Here is a 17,726-nt window from a genome sequence, read left to right as displayed (position 1 = left end):
CTAAAGTCTTTAACTGTCTACTAATTATTGTCTGCTTACCACTTTCTTTCAAAGGCAACTGATTTGAGCTTCAGTGAGTGCCACCCCAAATTAAACTTTACCTAAAAGGTAGGAGGATTAAAACTTAAAAAATTCAAGAGCTAAGATTAAAAAATAACTCAAAACAGTACAAAGTCAACAAAAATACACTTAGTTATTTGATCAGAAAGAGTTGTGGCTAAAAAAATTTTTAATTGCTTCTGCAGTGAAGGATTAACATGAGGGATGAAGTGGTGGGAAAGAACATAGATTATCAGAATAGAATATTTCATCTCTTCTTTTTCTGACTAGAGCTAGAAGGGCCAAAGCCGGCAGGAGAAATCTCCAGTGAACACGTATCTGACTTCCATACCTGCTACATCTATTACTAAAGTAAAATTAATCACATGCTCCCTGTTTACCAACATCATTACTTAACTGAATACACCAACACCAAAAGATGAGCCTGCAATAATAAAACTTACAAGGAAAACTATAAGCCAATCTCAAGAAGTATTTCATTTTATGAGAGAAAAGAGAAAGCATTATGTAATCAGTTTCAAGATTAGAAGGAACCCAAAGTTTTACAAACACAAAATATTTTATGCACATATATACTTGGGGGGGGTTAAAATCATACGCATCAAAATGTTAACAATGGTTGCAGCTGGGCAGAAGGATTACAGATAACTTTTTATTCTCTTCTCTGTGCTTTCCAAACTTTTTTGAACTGTCCACAAAGTACATATATTACTTTTAAAATCAGAAGGAAAAAAATACCATTAAAGAAAGGGGGGTGGGTGCGATTGTGGGCAGGAGTGATTCCAACATGAAGGTAAAGTTTTCAAAGTATAAGCCTCATGAAGATGAGCATTAAATTAATTTGTTGAAAAATAAGAGACAATATGGTTCTTGGACTTGAAAAGATACTGGATTTAAAAAAAAAAAAAAACCAACCAACCCCAAGTGATCTGGGTTCTAATTCCAACTTCAATTGTTTCATAAGGAACTCTGGCTTATTTATCTTCATAGCTCTAGTGCCTAACACTCTATCCAGCATATATAGTAGTTAATCAGTGTTAATGAGCTATGCTTTAATTCCCTCACTAGCCAAAAGCAGAAAATATTTCTTGCTCTTTCAGTGGTGACATACAGATGAAACAAGAGAACTGGGTATTAAAGCACTTTTGGAAGTTAGACATGAATAATATTGGAGGGGGAAAAAATCTAATAATGTATCAAGATCAGGTCATTATAAAGTTTGGAAAGATCTCTTTGTTCCTGACTCATAAGGAAAAGAAAAACATGCTTAACAGAACAGCCTGCATGATACTCCACACAGCTATGTAACTTTTCAGAACTGCCCTATTATGCTGATAAGTGTGGACAAATACTATCCTTTAATCATTAATTATAGATTACTGACCCAAAATCATGTCAGAATCTTAATTTAGAGACTACCGGATATAGAGAAAGAGCATTATTAATCCAACCACAACATTTTATTTTGATCCTTTTATGAAAAAAGGAAGTTTTTTTTTAAGATAGCTTATTAAAGTTAGTGAGATGAATATAGTCTGAGCAGTGGAACAAGCAACAGCCTAAATCCTATCACTGTGTGACCTTTAACAAATCACTTAATTCTTCTGAGCTTCTGTTTTCTCACTTCAGTACTGAGGAAAATAACCTCGTTCAAAAGGCCTCAGGTCACTATGTGCATGTTAAAATGATTGTGTGATGGTGAAAAGATACCCAAACACTGAAAGACTATACAATTACTGTTATTAACACAAAGTTCTAACCTCTTAAACTAAGCACAAGAACTTCTGTCACTACAGGTACCCCACATAAGCATTCTCAGCAAATTCTCCAAATTCCCACCTTGAATGGAGCTATTTTCAAACTCTTCTGTCTCTTTGTCATCAAAATCCGAGTTAGAATCAACTTAGTGAATGACTTCTGGGAAAAAGCTCCTCAGTCATTCACTTATCTCTAAAGGCTATTCAGGAAACTGGATTGCAATTGTCATTCTGGCACAAGTATGTGACTTTGGACAAGTTGCATCATCACTCTGAGCCCTACTTTCTTCAACTAAAAATGAATGTATTAGATCATGCTCTGTTATATCATATTTCTCTGCCTATCCCCATCTTTTCTCCTCTGGTAATTCCAACATATCATACAAAATTCACTCAGGACTACAAATCAACAGAACCTAACCAACATTTGTAAAACATTTCATTCGGTAATAGTAGAATACACGTCAGGTATATGAAACATTAACCAAGACAAGCCATATATTCTGGGCCATAAAATAAATCTCAAAAAAGTTAAAAGGATTTAAAATGAATATAAAGTATTTTCTCTAAACTCAACAGATTTAAAGTAGAACTCAACAAAAAAAAAAAAGGATTATCTGAAAACTCCACAAATGTTTGAAAATTAAACAACATACGTCTAAATAACCCTTCGGTCAAGAAGAAATAAAAGAGAAATTAGAAAATATTTCAAATTGAATAAAACTGAAAATGCAATATCAAAACTTCTCTTTTATTTTTAAGATATCTTTCTCTCAACACTTACGAAATTACAAGACTTTTGGGAGGTGTGACCCAGGAACTAGGGAGAAAGACCAAATATATATTTATTATAAATCATAATATTGCAAAACCAAACACTCGTTCTTTGAAAAGCTGATCAAACTGCTAAATCTCTAGTCAGAGTGATCAAGAGAAAAAGAGAGAAGACAGAAATGACCAATAGCAAGAATGAAATAGAAAAGGATCGTTATATATCTTACATACATTAAAGATTTGAAATTTTAGGTGAAATCAACAAACTCTTTGGAAAACAAATTATCAATGCTCACCTAAGAACACACAGATAACCTGAATAGCCCCATAATACAGTAATTGAAGTCATACTTTTAAACTTTCCCACAAAGAAATCTTAACCCCTTGATGGCTTCACTGAAGAATTCTGTCAAACACCCATGAAATAAATAGTAACAACTCTACACAAATTCCTCCAGAAAATGTAAGAACATTTCCCAACCCATTTTATAAGACCAGCATTACTCTAATATTAAAACAGATAGGAATATTGGAAAAAAAAAAAAGACCAATAGCCCTCACAGACATAGGTGAAAGAAGTCTTAACAAAATATTAGTAAACTGAAACCGCTACAAATGAAAGGAAACTTCCCCAACCTGATAAAAGTGTCTATAAAATTCATATCTAATGTTATACTTAACAGTGAAAAACTGATTGCTTTACTCCAAGAACAGCAACAAAACAAGGATGCCTACTCTACTCTTCCTATTCAACATTGTACTGAAGTCTCAACCAGTGAAATAAGAAAAAAAAGAAAAAGACACAAACATCAGAAAGGAAGAAATTTACCTCCTTTGTTCACAAACAACATGACTGCCTACAAAGAAATCTACAAAAGGAATCCACACACACACACACAAAAAGTCTAGTGAATCTAACAAGTGAGTTTAGCAAGGTCATAAAATAGAAACTCAATTCAGAAATGTTACTATATACTAGGAACAAAAATTGGAAAGAGAAATATTTTTTAAAAGAGTATCATTTAAATTAGGATCAGCAAACATGGAAACCACAGGTACAAATCTGACATGTGCAAGATCTACATGCTGAAAACTACAAATAATTGATGAGTGAAATCAAAGATTTTCACAAATGGAAAGATATACCATGTCTGTAGATTAAAACATTCAATATTAAGCTGTCAATTCTCCCCCAATTTTCTAAGATTCAACACCTACCAAAATCACAGCAGGATTTTTATAGAAACCAAACTAATTCTAAAGTGTATATGTAAAGGCAAAAGATCTAGAATGACCAGAACAATTTTGAAAAAAGAACAAAGTTAGAGAATTCATCTTACCTGAATTCAAGATAGTACACAACTACAGAAATAAAGATAATGTGGTACTGGCATAAAGACAGACATGTAGATCAATGAAACAAAACAGAGGGTCCAGAAAGAGTAAAATAGAGGGTCCAGAAAGAGATCCATATAAATGATTTTCAACAAAAAGACAGGATAATTCAAAGGAGAAATAGCCTCTACAACAAGGAGTACAAGAAAAAATAAATATTCATCCATCTCCAAGACAATAAAACTTGCTCTTTATATAAAAGCTAATTCAAAATGGATCATAGACAAAAATGACTAAAACCTAAAACTATAAAACTTCTAGAAGAACTTCACAGGAGAATATCTTTGTAATGTTGGGTTAGGCAAGGATGTCTTACACAACACACAAAACGAATGAAACATAAAAGAAAGAAAACTGATACAGTAGGCTTCATCAACATTTAAAAATACTGTTCTCTGAATGACACTTATAAAAACAAAAGACAAGCCAAAGAAGGGCAGAAAATATGTGGAAAATACGTATCTCATAAAGAACTAACTAATATCCAGAATACCTAAGGAAATTCTACAACTTAATAATGAGAATTCAAGCAAATTAAAAAATGGGCAAAAGATCTAAACAAACATTTCACAAAGAAAGGAGGAGGGGGATTCATGACAAATAAACATACATATACTTTTTAATGCCCAACATCATTTCATCATTAGGGAAAGTTTAAGTTAAAATCAGGATGAGATACCATTTAAACCCAGTAGAATGGCTAAAATTAAATGGACTGATAGTAACAAGTGCTTACAAAGATAAGGAACTGTCATACATTGCTCCTGGGAATGCAGAATGGTGGTCACTTTGGAAAAAGTTTCAGTGTTTCTCACTACCATTAGACCCAGAAACTCCATTGCTGGGTATTTACTCAACAGAAATGACAACGTATGTCAACACAAAGACTTATATTTAATACTTACCCATTACTGAATAAGTATTATTCATTGTGGTGATGGTCACTTAATTCACACATTTGTCAAACTCAATGAACTGTATACATTAAAAGGGTGAATTTTACTGTATATAAATTATACCTCAACAAACCTAACTTGTAAAAAAAAAAGTTCATTCAAAAGTCAGCCCTCCTGACTCTATCCAGGCTTGTCTAAATACCTCCTTCATGTAATCCCATCGCTCTCTAGGCAGGTATTCATCAATTATCAGTTTACTGGGTCTAAGACTCTTGTCTTACTCATCTCTGGATCCTCGACACTTAGAACAATGCTGGTAGAAAGCAGAAGACCAATCAATGAGCCTAAGTGATTCTGGCTATTATCCTGACACATCTTAGTCTTACTTTCCTCTAAAATTTTGTAATTTTATTATATCGGATTTTCTAGTAGTACGTTACTTGTTACACCTATTTCATAGGGGATTTTCAACTTTCCACAATGATATTTAGTTTCTAATTTTTTTAAATGTTTTCTCTTTCTTTTGTTTTCTGTTATATGGGCATAACCAATCTCATAAGGAGACACCAGAATGCTAACAGTCTGAAATTAGGGCAAGTTAGACAAAAGCATAGCTGGGTATTTCAAGAAGACAACCACCTAAGGAATGTGTGAATTGAAAAGCATGATGAAGGCTATCTTCTCTGGCCAAAAAAAAAAAAAAAAAGACTCCCCTACAAGCCTATAGCCCTGAAATTCTAATGTTAAGAAGCACCATCCCCCACGAAACGCAGATGATTTAAGAAGAAAAATAAACAAAGTAATTAATATCATCGTCTATCCACAGAGAGCCAACTGCAGCATGTAGGAAGATGGAAAGGTATGTGACTCAGTGAAGAGCTCTCCATGACCAGGCTAAAGGCAACAAGCATCTGGTACTAAAGGAGAGGAGAAAGACCCTAAGCCAAAAGTCATTATTTCATATAAGTGTTTGTTAAACCAGTCCTAAAACACAGGGAACAAATATAAAATTTTAAAAGATTAAGAATTTGTAGCAGGTTAGGATTTAGTTAAGGAAAATATTTATTGCATACATTGTTCTGGTCACTATAATAGACCATAAAATAAAGTATGGTAAGCAAAATAAGGGCAGAGTTTTGGTGTTTTATTTTAATCTGAAAAAAATATGAAAAATTGTTTAAGAGAAATACACCAGAAAGTATATATTGAATAAATATTAATGTCTGTAGCTATGACTAACATTTTAGGGTGACCTTAACCAGTATCCCACAGGTATCACAAAATAGAAATGGTATTTACTCCAAGGTGGGATGGGTGGTTACCAAAGACTACATGTATATACCAGTGAGGTAGAGCACAAAGAGAATGACTTCTTAAGTCAGCCAGTCCTGATTTAAATCCTAGCTCCCCCTAGCAGTGAGATCTTGTTCAGTTTCCTAAATTCTCAGAGGCTCAAATTTTCCCATCAGGAAAATATGGGTAATAACAGCAGCCTTCACAAGGTTGCTATAAACATTAAATGGTAATTACCTATGACTGGGGATGAAAAATAGGTTTCATTTCATATGCAGTTCTGACATACTGCTAGTTGCATCTTGCTACTCTGTGTGAGAAAGGACCGTGGAGCTAGTTCTGAGCTCAGCCAGAAGAGTGCTATGATCAGTTAGCTACATCAGCCATGGTGTGTGAGCAGCAGTATACAAGCCAGCATTTGTCATCCCTGTGCTCAATAAACAGTAGCTCTTCTTATTCTTGGAATAACTCAACTCTACTTCTCATAAGAGAAGTGTTTATTTACATTGTATAAATAAATATTTTTTAAAAAATTTATTATAACTTAATTTGCAGACCCTAGTGGGGAACATCCAATAAGACAGACGCATATTCTTTCTCACCCCCTTCCCCCAAAAAATCCTCTTAAATTAGGAGCTTAAGGGGGTACTTCATAAATTTCTTCAGTTATTTTTTAAACTTGGCAACAACTCAAACTTCTATAATTAAGTTAATAATCATAAAAGGTGTATCATTTATAATAGGGAATGTAGAATCAGAAGAATCAACAAAAAAGGTTGGACAGTTTATATTAGAGATGACAACTATTTGAAACTGCAGTCTAAAAATTACCTGCTGACCCAAATATTTTAACCCATCCAAACAGACTTTCCATTCAATCAACAGCTGATAGATGTCCTCCTTTCCACCCCATATCTTCACTACGAAACAAGACACAGATGTATCGAGACGGTCTGGCATTATTCCAAAGTCAAGACTCCGCCACGTTGGATTCTGTTGATGAAAATGAAAACATGCCTTAGGAAAACTGTAACTTCTTTACAATTATTTCAGTTAGGTTGTAAATCATTTTGTTTTAAAAAACCGAAAGAACTCACAAATATATTAAATTGGAAACTTCGGTGAACCAAGACATTCCACTTAACATGAAGAGAAAGATATTGGTACTTTTTAATTTCTCTATTTATTAGAGTCATTAGAAGGAGCATATATTCTAATCTCTCAATAACATGGCTTCATTTGGTAATTCATTTATTTATTCAACACATAATGCACAATTATTTAGAAGCAAAATATAAACAATGCCCTCAAAGTACCTCCAATTTATTGTTGGATTCAAACCTCTATTTAAATAATTACATTGCTTCCTGAGAAGTCCAGTAACAGAATTATTCAAAAGGTTACACAGTAGCACAGGAGGGAATAATAAATTCTGAAGGAACAGGGGGAGACATTACACAGGCTATGACACTTTACTTTTAAAGGACAAAAAGGATTTCACGAGGTTAAAATAAGAAATTCCAGGCAAAAGGAACATAAACAAGGGCTCAAGGGCATGGAACAGCAAGGTATAGTCAGGGAACTAAGACAACTGCTGGAGTACACAACACAAGAGTGCCAGCACACAAAGCTGGAGAGAGAAACAAAGGATTCCGTGCCAAGGAGTACTTTACTACGGATAAGAGGTGGGGCCATTGAAAGGTTTTAAGGTTAAGATTGAAAGGTTTTTGGGGGGAGGGTATAGCTCAGTGGTAGAACACATGCTCAGCACGCACGAGGTCCTGAGTTCAATCCCCAGTGCCTCCATTAATTAAAAAAAAAGAAACAAACCAAAAAAAAAGGTCAACTTTAGGCTCAGAAAGAACTTTATTTTTCATTAAGAGTATTATCCAAATAGTTGAAACATTCTCTGAAAAGTAAAAATGTTAAGGGGCTTTAATAATTTCAATAGATATGAACTATAATGCATCAATTTCTTACTTTCATTTATTTCCCTCACATTAAATGTATTTTCATTGCTGAATGTAACCATAATCAATCTCAATAAACTATAATATAAATAATATATAAAATTACAATCAATCTCAATAAATTATCAATTTTCATATTATATAAATCAATAAATCAGAAGGGCCTCATATAAGGGTAACTGTTTTTAGCTTTACAGCATTCTTTTACATGATCAAAGTAGGAAGGGAACTAAGGCAGTGTTTTTCTTTTAGGGGATATATTGATGTACGTATTTTGTGGGTTTGGCTGTGAAGTTTCAGGAGAGGGGACATGACTTCCAGTTTCATGACACTTAAGTCTGATGTATCTTTTTTCACTTGTATGTTGATTGTTTTTCTTGCCTGATTTCCTTCCACTAAAATAAAAGCTCTGATAGACAGGAACAGTGCCTGATTTGTTTGCCGCAAGATCCTCAAAAGCTTGAGAAGTATCTGGTATATGCTCAATAAATATTTGCTGAATGAGTGAATGAATGTCTGATTAACCGATACGGATGTTTGAGGACAATGAAAGATGATCAATAAACAGCATAATGATAACATAGTAAACACATTTGTGCAATCAGTTTTATACTGATTCCAAGCCACACAAGAATTTCAACCTAAAATCAATAGAACTCCATTCTTAAATAACCCCCAGTCTCTATCCTCCCAAAGTTGTTTTAGCAACCCTGCAAAATAAGGGTAGTTTCATTTAAATATGAAGATGAACATTAAGGTCTAGGAATAACTGTGCAGACCTGTACCACAAGAAGTGTTAAAAGCCATTATTCAGGCTGAAGAGAAATGACACCAGACAGAAACTTGGATCTATACAAAGGAATAAAAAGTACTTGGTAAATGGTAAATATTGAGTAAATATAAAAGACTTTTTTTTCTTATCTTATTTTCTTTATATCATATATGACTGTTTAAAGCAAAAACTATAACTGCATAGAGGGTTTTATAATACATGTAGAGACCACACATGTGAAAGAAATGGCACAAATGACAGAAGGTGGGTAACTGGAACTACACAGTTACAAGGTTCGTCTGTTTTACATGAAGTAATTAAAGGTACATACAGAAATCCCTAGAGCAATGATTTAAAAATTAATGCAAAGAAGTACAGCTGAAAAGGCAAGCCAAGAATCTGAAATAGAATATTAAAAAATGCATACTGTATGATGATTCCATTTATATGAAGTTCTAAAAGAGGCAAAACTAATCTAGGGTGAAAATGATTTCCTCTTGTAGGGGGAAAGATTCGGCACAAGGGAAATGTCTGGAATGACGGGAAATGTATATATCTTGACAGATGTGTGTGCACTTATCAAAATTCAGCAAACTGTATAGTTAAAATTAATGCATTTTTAGTTTAAAATACACAGAAAGTAGCCTTAGAATTGGTAATCCTTACCACTGTAAAAAGCCAACCTGCACATTAGCGTTCAATACTTATTTACAGGTTTTTTAAAAGTAAAAGTTATATACAGTGAAATGCATTAATTTTTTAATCACTGCTCTAGGGATTACTATATGTACCCTTAATTACTTCATGTCAAACAGACGAACCTTGTAACAGTATAGTTCCAGTTGCCCACCTTCTGTCATTTGTGCCATTTCTTTCACATGTGTGGTCTCTACATGTATTATAAAACCCTCTATGCAGTTATAGTTTTTGCTTTAAACAGTCATATATGATATAAAGAAAATAAGATAAGAAAAAATAATCTTTTGTGTTTACTCAATATTTACTATTTACCAAGTACTTTTTATTCCTTTGTATAGATTCAAGTTTCTGTCTGGTGTCATTTCTCTTCAGCGTGAATAACTCATCTACCAGATGCTCCTAACTTTATGTTACCCGCCAGAATCTCATCCTCATGCTATCCACCCCTTGACTATCATCCGCTATCTCTCCAGGTCATTTCCTCCTCTGCCCTGATCTTCAGCTCTCTTACCCCGTGTCTCTGTCATGCTTGCCTAGCAAAATCTCAAACCACTCACCCCAGCTGAGCCATATTAACTTCTTAGCCATTCCTTGAAAACTTCAAGTACACGCCTACCTTTGTACTTTCCTACTTCTTGGCCTGGAACAGTCTTTGCCCACTTAAGAGACATAGCTTGTCCCCTCACTTCAAGTGTCTGCTCTCTGACTACCATAGGAAAACAGCAATCACCCCTGCCAGATACTCCCTTATTCTGCTTTATTTTACTCTATTATATTTACTGCCATGCAACATATTCCAATTTATCATCAATTCTGACAAGCATTTTTCTTCAATTTTAAGATGGATTCTGACTTCAGAAATAAATGTTAATAAAATCAATAAGGTCCTAAACTCTTTGACCACCAGGTGGCAGTCATCAGGTGTCACTGTCTCTACATCCACATCCTTAAAAACAGCTGTTCTTATTATCAGTTCTCGTAAGTTAGGCACACTATCGGCACTACATGTGCTTAGTCCGTCATTTAAAATATCCTGTCAACCAAACTCCCATCAACAGAAGAATGGATAAATTCTGGTATACTTGCACAATGACACACTATAGAGCAAACTACAAATACAGCCCACAACATGCATGACTCTTAAAACACGAAGTTGAGACATGGAAGTCAGACACAAAAGAATGCATACTGTATTCTTTCATTTATATAAAGCTCACAAACAGGTAAAATTAATTTATGATGTTAAATGTCAGGAGAGTAACAGTAACTGAAAAGGGTAAGAGGGGACTTCTGGGGCACTGAAAATATTCTATTTCTTGATCTGGACATTGGTTAAATGGGTGTATTAAATTTAAGAAATTGAGTTTTGACTATGGAAGAGAGGGTGGAATAAATCAAGAAGACATTCTGCTCTATCTGCTCCCTAAACCATTCCTCCCAGCTCTCAACTGACTGTAGACCACTTCTGTTTCCAGGTGAGCCAGGATAGGAGGAGAAACTATATTCAGTAGCTACTATATGTCAGACATGGTGCTAGTCATATTATATATCATTTAATGTATGTGGAACAAGACCTTTAATGGTAACCAGCGCTCCGCAAAGATGGGCTCCAGGAACCTGTCTGGTCTAGGATCCAAATCTATTATGGTATTTCAGAGACATTTAGAAGACAGTTTGATGAAGAGGAAAGAGTATTAGAGACTTGAAGACAAAGGTCAGGACTTGGGTTCTGGTCCTGTAGTATGACTCTGTGAAAGTCACTGAGTCCAAATGTCAGCTTCTCAAGATCTACCCCATCTCCCTTACAAGTTGTTCTAAGGATCAAAATGAGATAACATGCAATAGGATTCTGTAAATAAAACACATCACTGATATCCACTTACTCAACTAACAAATATTCACCGAGCATCTACAGTGTTCTAGACTTTAGGGTTTCAGAGGTGAACAAGACTGGCAAGGTTCCTGCTCTCATGAAACTTGTGTTTTGGTAGGCAGGAAACAGATAATAAATCAAGGGACAAGAGTTTTCCAGGAGTGGTAAATGCTCTAAAGAAAATAAAACAAGGTGATGTGAAAAAGAGTGGAAAGGGAACTATTTAGATGGAACAATAATAGAAGGCCTGGCTGAAGTGACATAGCTCAGACCTCAAAGGATTCTTCAGTCAAACGAAGACGTGGGGAAACAAGTGTTGTAGGCACAAATAACAAGACAAGTTTGGCATGTTTGAAGCACTGAAAAAAATGAGGTAAGCCTGGAATGAGGTAGGAAAAGTGTTAGGAGATAAAGTTGAAAAACTGGACAGGGGCCAAATCCAGTCCAATGGTCTTGGACTGTTAAAAGGATATTATCATTTCCATAAAGCTCTTCTTTTTATCAACAAGGTTGAATAAAGTGAGACATCTATGTAAATATCTAGTATATACATTATCAAAAGTAGGACGTTTCCAAATTTCTGAGTGATGCTACTGCCAAAAAACAAGTGGAAGGATTCTGTACATGGCCCTAGACATAAAATTCTTGAGAACTATATCTAACAAAGATATCATTTATTATTATATTCGGTAAGTGAAATAGTCAAAAATCTCTGGAGAAAATAGAAGTGACAGAATTACAGAATTTGAGTTGAAAAAACAAGTTTTCAACAGAAAAAAATACCATTTTATTCAGCAAGTATTTATCAAGCACCTATTTTGTGCCAGGCATGCTCTAGGCACTAGGGATACAGCAATGGACAAATCAATGAAGATTTAAGCAATAATTGAGCATAAGATTTAACAGTAGATGTGCCATAATACCAGAATTGAACTTCGATTGATTTTATGTCTTAGCATTTTCTGACACAGGCGTTATAGGCTTAGTCATATGTACCTGTCAGAGAGCAAACTTACCAAGGAATTCTTAATCACTTCACTTCTATAAAATTCTGGAAAAGAAGAAAAAGAACAATAAGTGATAAGAAAATAAGCTAACTCTTAATCCTATACCTTCTTTAACATCTGTTACAGTAAAAAAAACACTTAAAACATTTTCAAGGGATCTATTCTCTCCATATCTTTATCTGCAAAAAGTAAATTAAAATAGAAATAGTGATTAAATAAGTGTTTGAAAGGGAAAAACATTAGTAAAGAAAGGTCAAAACCTTTAATATTTAATTCAGTGATTTTCGCCTTACTGGCTCCTTTTACCCCAGATTCTAATATGAGCCCTTAAAAACTCAAGACTTTCTTCTCCCTTACCTACTGCAATTCTCTACAACAGATTCTATACACTGTTTTTCTCCATTGTCTCCAATGATTATCCACTGTAGTACTGTGGAAAGAATACTCATCTAGCCACCAGGTAACCTAGGCACTAGTTTCATCTGTCATTAACATCCTGACTCTCATTCCCTTGGGCTCATTTCTTCATTAGACAACTTAAGAGAATTAGGCTAGTAATCGAAGGTCCTCTGTAAGCACTAAAAATGTCATGATTCTACAAACTTTCACATATGTTGTAAATGTTATGAAACCTGAAGATACAATCAAAAGAGAGACTGTGTCAGGTTGTTGTCCCAACAACCCCTGAATATTCCCTCTACCAAAGCCGCTTCTGTGATGCTCTGTCAATGCAGAGCCTAGAAGAACCCTTGTATCCTTATGTTGCTACAGGGTAATATTTCCCAAGGGTGATGCATATCCAACTGGTATAGGAGATGATTTAGGTGATACAAAAACAAACTTTATTTTTTTCTAATATATTGAAATGTATGTCTCACAGACTCAACCCCTAACTGTACGTTTCATAAGAGCAGTAGCCATTTGTTCTGTACAGCTGTGCTGTTTTCTCAGCATGTTAAGCTATTCCTGGCACAGGGTGGCATGCAATAAATTTTTTACTGTATCAACAACTTCACAGATTATGCTTAGACAGGAGTTTAAAATAATGAACTTTTAAAAATATATTAAGTATGTAATAGTATAGATGAAACTCAAGGAGTGTGGAACTTGTCAAAGTAGTCCGCAGGACTAAGCTTGGGAATTGTCAAGCAGTAAAGGAAAAGTGGACCTGGATATAAAATTCTTATGGACAAGCTCTTTTGGTTAGAATGTTTCCTGACGAACATACCATCAACATTACCCTATCCTTGTCTTCCTTTAAAAAAAATTATAAATAGCATAATTATTCTATTTTGTGGAGAGACAGCCACAATGAATTAAGTGAAAAAAAAAGTTCCAATAGAGAATTTACGACAGGATCCAAATCTTTACAATTATGTTAACAATGTTTATCTTAGGTGATAGGAGAGGAGTAGGTTGCTTACTTTTATTTTTTGCTTGGCAGTTTTTTAAGTTTTCTCTTTTGAATCATCTTTTAAGTAAGAAAACAGATAATTCTAATTGTTTTAAAAGGAATCTTCTACTGACAAACATTATGCTAATTTTGGATATTTCGAGTAATGTTATAAACAGCCTTTGAAAGATATATATCCTAAGACACCTGAATCTATAATTTTAGAAATAAAATTGCAAGATAAAAGGAAAAATGAATTTGCTCGATATTGCCAAATTGTCCTCTAAAAATACTGTACCAATTTATAACCTATTTAATACTAGGCAACCCTAAGTATTATTCTTTTCATTTTTCCCCAAATGAATTTTAACCAATTTCAACCATAAATTGACTACCTAAATATACATATGTATGTATGTGTATACATAATATATATATGTTTTTTTAACGCATATGCATATATTCTGATTTATACGTACCAAATATGTTTTTAGGGGAAAAAAGATTCAGTGCTAAAAAAAAAGTGTCTTTTTTTATTGCAAGGTACTTTCACTTAATACACTTTCATACTGTCTGAATTTGATGCAAGTATGTAATACTTCGAAAATCAGTGAAAAAAGAAACATAAAGATAATCCTTTTTTTTTTCTTTTCAGAGAAAGAATTCCCCAATTTAATCTGCAAACTGTCTAAATTAAAGTCCCCAAAATAAGTATCTCCAGCTCTAAAAAGATGAATAGCATCATTATTTCTTCCAAAACTCTGCTGACTAACTGTATGTATAAATGAAACTAAATCTGTCTTCTCTATTAGGCCCTCAAAATGTACCTGCTAATTCAAATGAAGAGTCCACAAAGGAGCCATACAATTTAGAAAGGAATCACCAAGTCTGAGGTAATTTCTAGAGTGTTAAATGTGGGCCTACACTGTCTATCATTCTGTTACATTTAAAATATTACAAATGAAATCAGCAGCATGGTGCAAAACAGAATAGTGAATTTAGAAGAATTTAGAATTTAAAAAAACAGCCCCAGTCTCCAGTGCACCATGTATAAGCTCGCCCTAGATAAGCCAATTAATTTTTAGGGGCCATAGTTTCTTCACCTTTCAAAAGAAAATGACACCTGAAAATAAAAGGGTCATTTTGAGGCTCAAATGAAATAGCGAATTAAAAATACTTTATAAGTTATATTTTTATTGATACAATCCTATTAATTTTTATTAACAATATTAATTAATAGAATTAATTTTTATTAATAGAATTATATTAATTTGTATTAATTCAATTTGAGCAAAACTATCTGACAAGTAAATTTTCAAAAAGGTATGGTCCAAGACTGGTTCTCCACGAAAGGGACTATTAGATACAAATGTTTCTCTATGCATTCTGAGACCTGAAGAAACAAAGCAATCAGAGATTGCAGAGCATGATTCAATGACATGGTTTGGCTGTTATACAGCATTCCATTTATTCAACAATTTTTTTAGTACCTCAACCCCACTCATAATAGAAGAAACACAAACTTAAACTACACTATAAGACTAACTTTCCCCTATCAGATTGGCAAAATTTCAAAAGTTAGATTGCAGTCTATTGGTGAGGCTGTGGGAAAAAAGGGCCCCTGTACACAGCAATTGGGAACATCAACAAGGACAATTTTGCAGCGTCTACCAAAACTGCAATGACACACTCTCTGTGCTCTCACTCCTTGGGACTTACTCTATAGCTATACAGGCATTCACACAGAATAATGTACAGCAACAAAATTATTCACTGCAGTACTGTGTATACAGCTAAATGCCCAATAGAAGCCAGTTAAATAAATCATGGTACATCTGTTCAATGCAAAACTAAACAGAAAACAAAAAAAGAAAAGAAAAATAGAGAAGCTCTCTATAAACCAGTATGGAAAAACATCTAAGATATATTAAGTGAAAAAGGCAAGGCACAGAAATATACATACAATTTGGTACTATTTTTACTTGCTTTTGCAAAAAGAATCTTAGGAACGACAAGGGCAGGGTGGAAAACTAGGGAGATGGGACAGGTAGAAGGAAGACTTTAATATATACTTTAATATATTTATATATGTTGAACCAAGGACTGCATTCATTATTCAAAAAATTAAATGAAAAGAAAAATATTACTTTGTGCCAAGCATTGTTCCAACTACTGGGGATAATGCAGTGAACAATGATGATCTAAAAATCTCTGCCCATATAGAGCTTACACTCTAGTGGAGAGAGACCTGCATTAACCAAATAATTAAACATATAGTACATAAGATGATCTGAGGTACTGTGGAGAAAAATAAAGCAGGCAGAGGAATTAGTCTTGTGGCTATCAGGAGGAAGGAGCACCCAGGCCAAAGAACAGCCAGTGCAGAGGCCTTCAAACTAAAGTAAACATGATGTATTCGAGGAACAGCATGAAGGTCAGTGGGGCTGGGACAGAGTGAACCAGAGTAGGAGGAGATGAGCTCGGAGAGGTCAGAGCCAGGTCACAGAAGGCCAAGGAAACCAAGAACTGCAGCTTTTACTCTGAATGAAAAGGGGAGCTGCTGGAGGGTTTTGAGGAGAGAAATAACATGACCTCACTGTCATTTTAATAGGATCTCAGAGAGAACACACTGAAGAGGGTGCATGGGCAGGCAGATCTGTTAGAAGTCGACTTCAATAGCTCTAGTAAGATATGATAGTGGTTTGGAGGTAGTAAGAGTGAGCAGATTATGGATATACTCTGACAGTAAGAACCAAAAGTATTTGCTGGAAGACTGGATGTGGAATATATAAGAGGACAACCCAAGATGATTCTAAGGTTTTTGGATGAGAAAATGGAAGGATGGAGTTGCCATTTTCTGACAGAAGGAAGAATACAGGAGGTGGTTTAGAGCTGGAATATCAGAAATTCAGTGTGGAATATACCAAGTTTAAGTTACCTACTAGACTCAAAATGGAGATGGAGAGCAGGCAACTGAATACAGGGTATGAGGTCAGGGGGGACGTCCAAGCTATGTATTTTCAAGTTATTAGAGTGACAAGTGGTATTTCAAACTTCAAGACTTGCATGAGATCATCAAATTGGATTATACAGAGTTCATCTTCTGATGGGTTCAAAACAGCTGGTTGGCATCCCAGGAAAGGACAGGCACGAGTGGGAAAATAACTATGGCTGAAGAACAAACTTGATTTTATAAAAATTCCAAGTTTAAGTGGGAACCAGGATTGGAACCTCGCTCCTCATTCATTAACACAAGGCTTTGTTCCCTGGGAATGTAATAAATGGTGTTTGATTTGAAATACCTGAAAAACAGACTCTCCTAAGAGAACTAAAAAATGTCAAAAATCAAAAAATCTCACACATACTTTCTATGATCTGCTGTGATTTCAGCTAAAATAAAAGAATATCTTAGAAATCAGCATTTCAGATATTCTTCCAATAAAAAAAACTTTCTTTTGAAACTAAGAATTGGTGCCACTAGACAGGTAGTACAGGTAGTTTTGAGAAGAGCCAACTGGCCTTCTATCATGGTCATCCTACACCAAGGGCCACATAATTAATGATCATGCAACGAACATTCATGTTTGTCATAATGGGCCCATAGGATAAGGTGGTATTAACTAGGTGCACTAAGGAAACCTGTGGGTCCAATAAGAAGACCTGAGTAGACTGCATTCAACCATGACATTTTGGAGCAGGAGAAAGTCTCAGAAATCATCAACCCTCTAATTTAAAAGATAAATTAACTAAAAGCACACAAGAGGGACTAACTGCTGTAGCAAAGGGCTTGGCAGTTAGTGACAGACTCAATACCAGTAGCAGACACTGGACTTCCTG

At 34.6% G+C, this 17,726-nt stretch overlaps 1 protein-coding gene across 1 annotated transcript in view; it reads right to left on the bottom strand.

Annotated features, from left to right (window-relative positions):
• Positions 1–17,726, bottom strand: part of UVRAG (UV radiation resistance associated) — a 254,299-nt gene that overhangs the window by 209,245 nt on the left and 27,328 nt on the right. The window contains exons 3-4 of the mRNA XM_074372672.1: positions 12,506–12,540; positions 7,007–7,168 (exon numbers count right to left, since the gene is read on the bottom strand). Of these exons, the coding sequence (XP_074228773.1) occupies positions 7,007–7,168; positions 12,506–12,540 (197 nt within the window). The remainder of the gene's footprint in view (positions 1–7,006; positions 7,169–12,505; positions 12,541–17,726) is intronic.

This window comes from Camelus bactrianus, chromosome 10 (genome assembly GCF_048773025.1).
Source record: "Camelus bactrianus isolate YW-2024 breed Bactrian camel chromosome 10, ASM4877302v1, whole genome shotgun sequence".
NCBI lineage: Eukaryota > Metazoa > Chordata > Mammalia > Artiodactyla > Camelidae > Camelus > Camelus bactrianus.
This window is presented reverse-complemented; position numbering and strand designations above follow the sequence as displayed.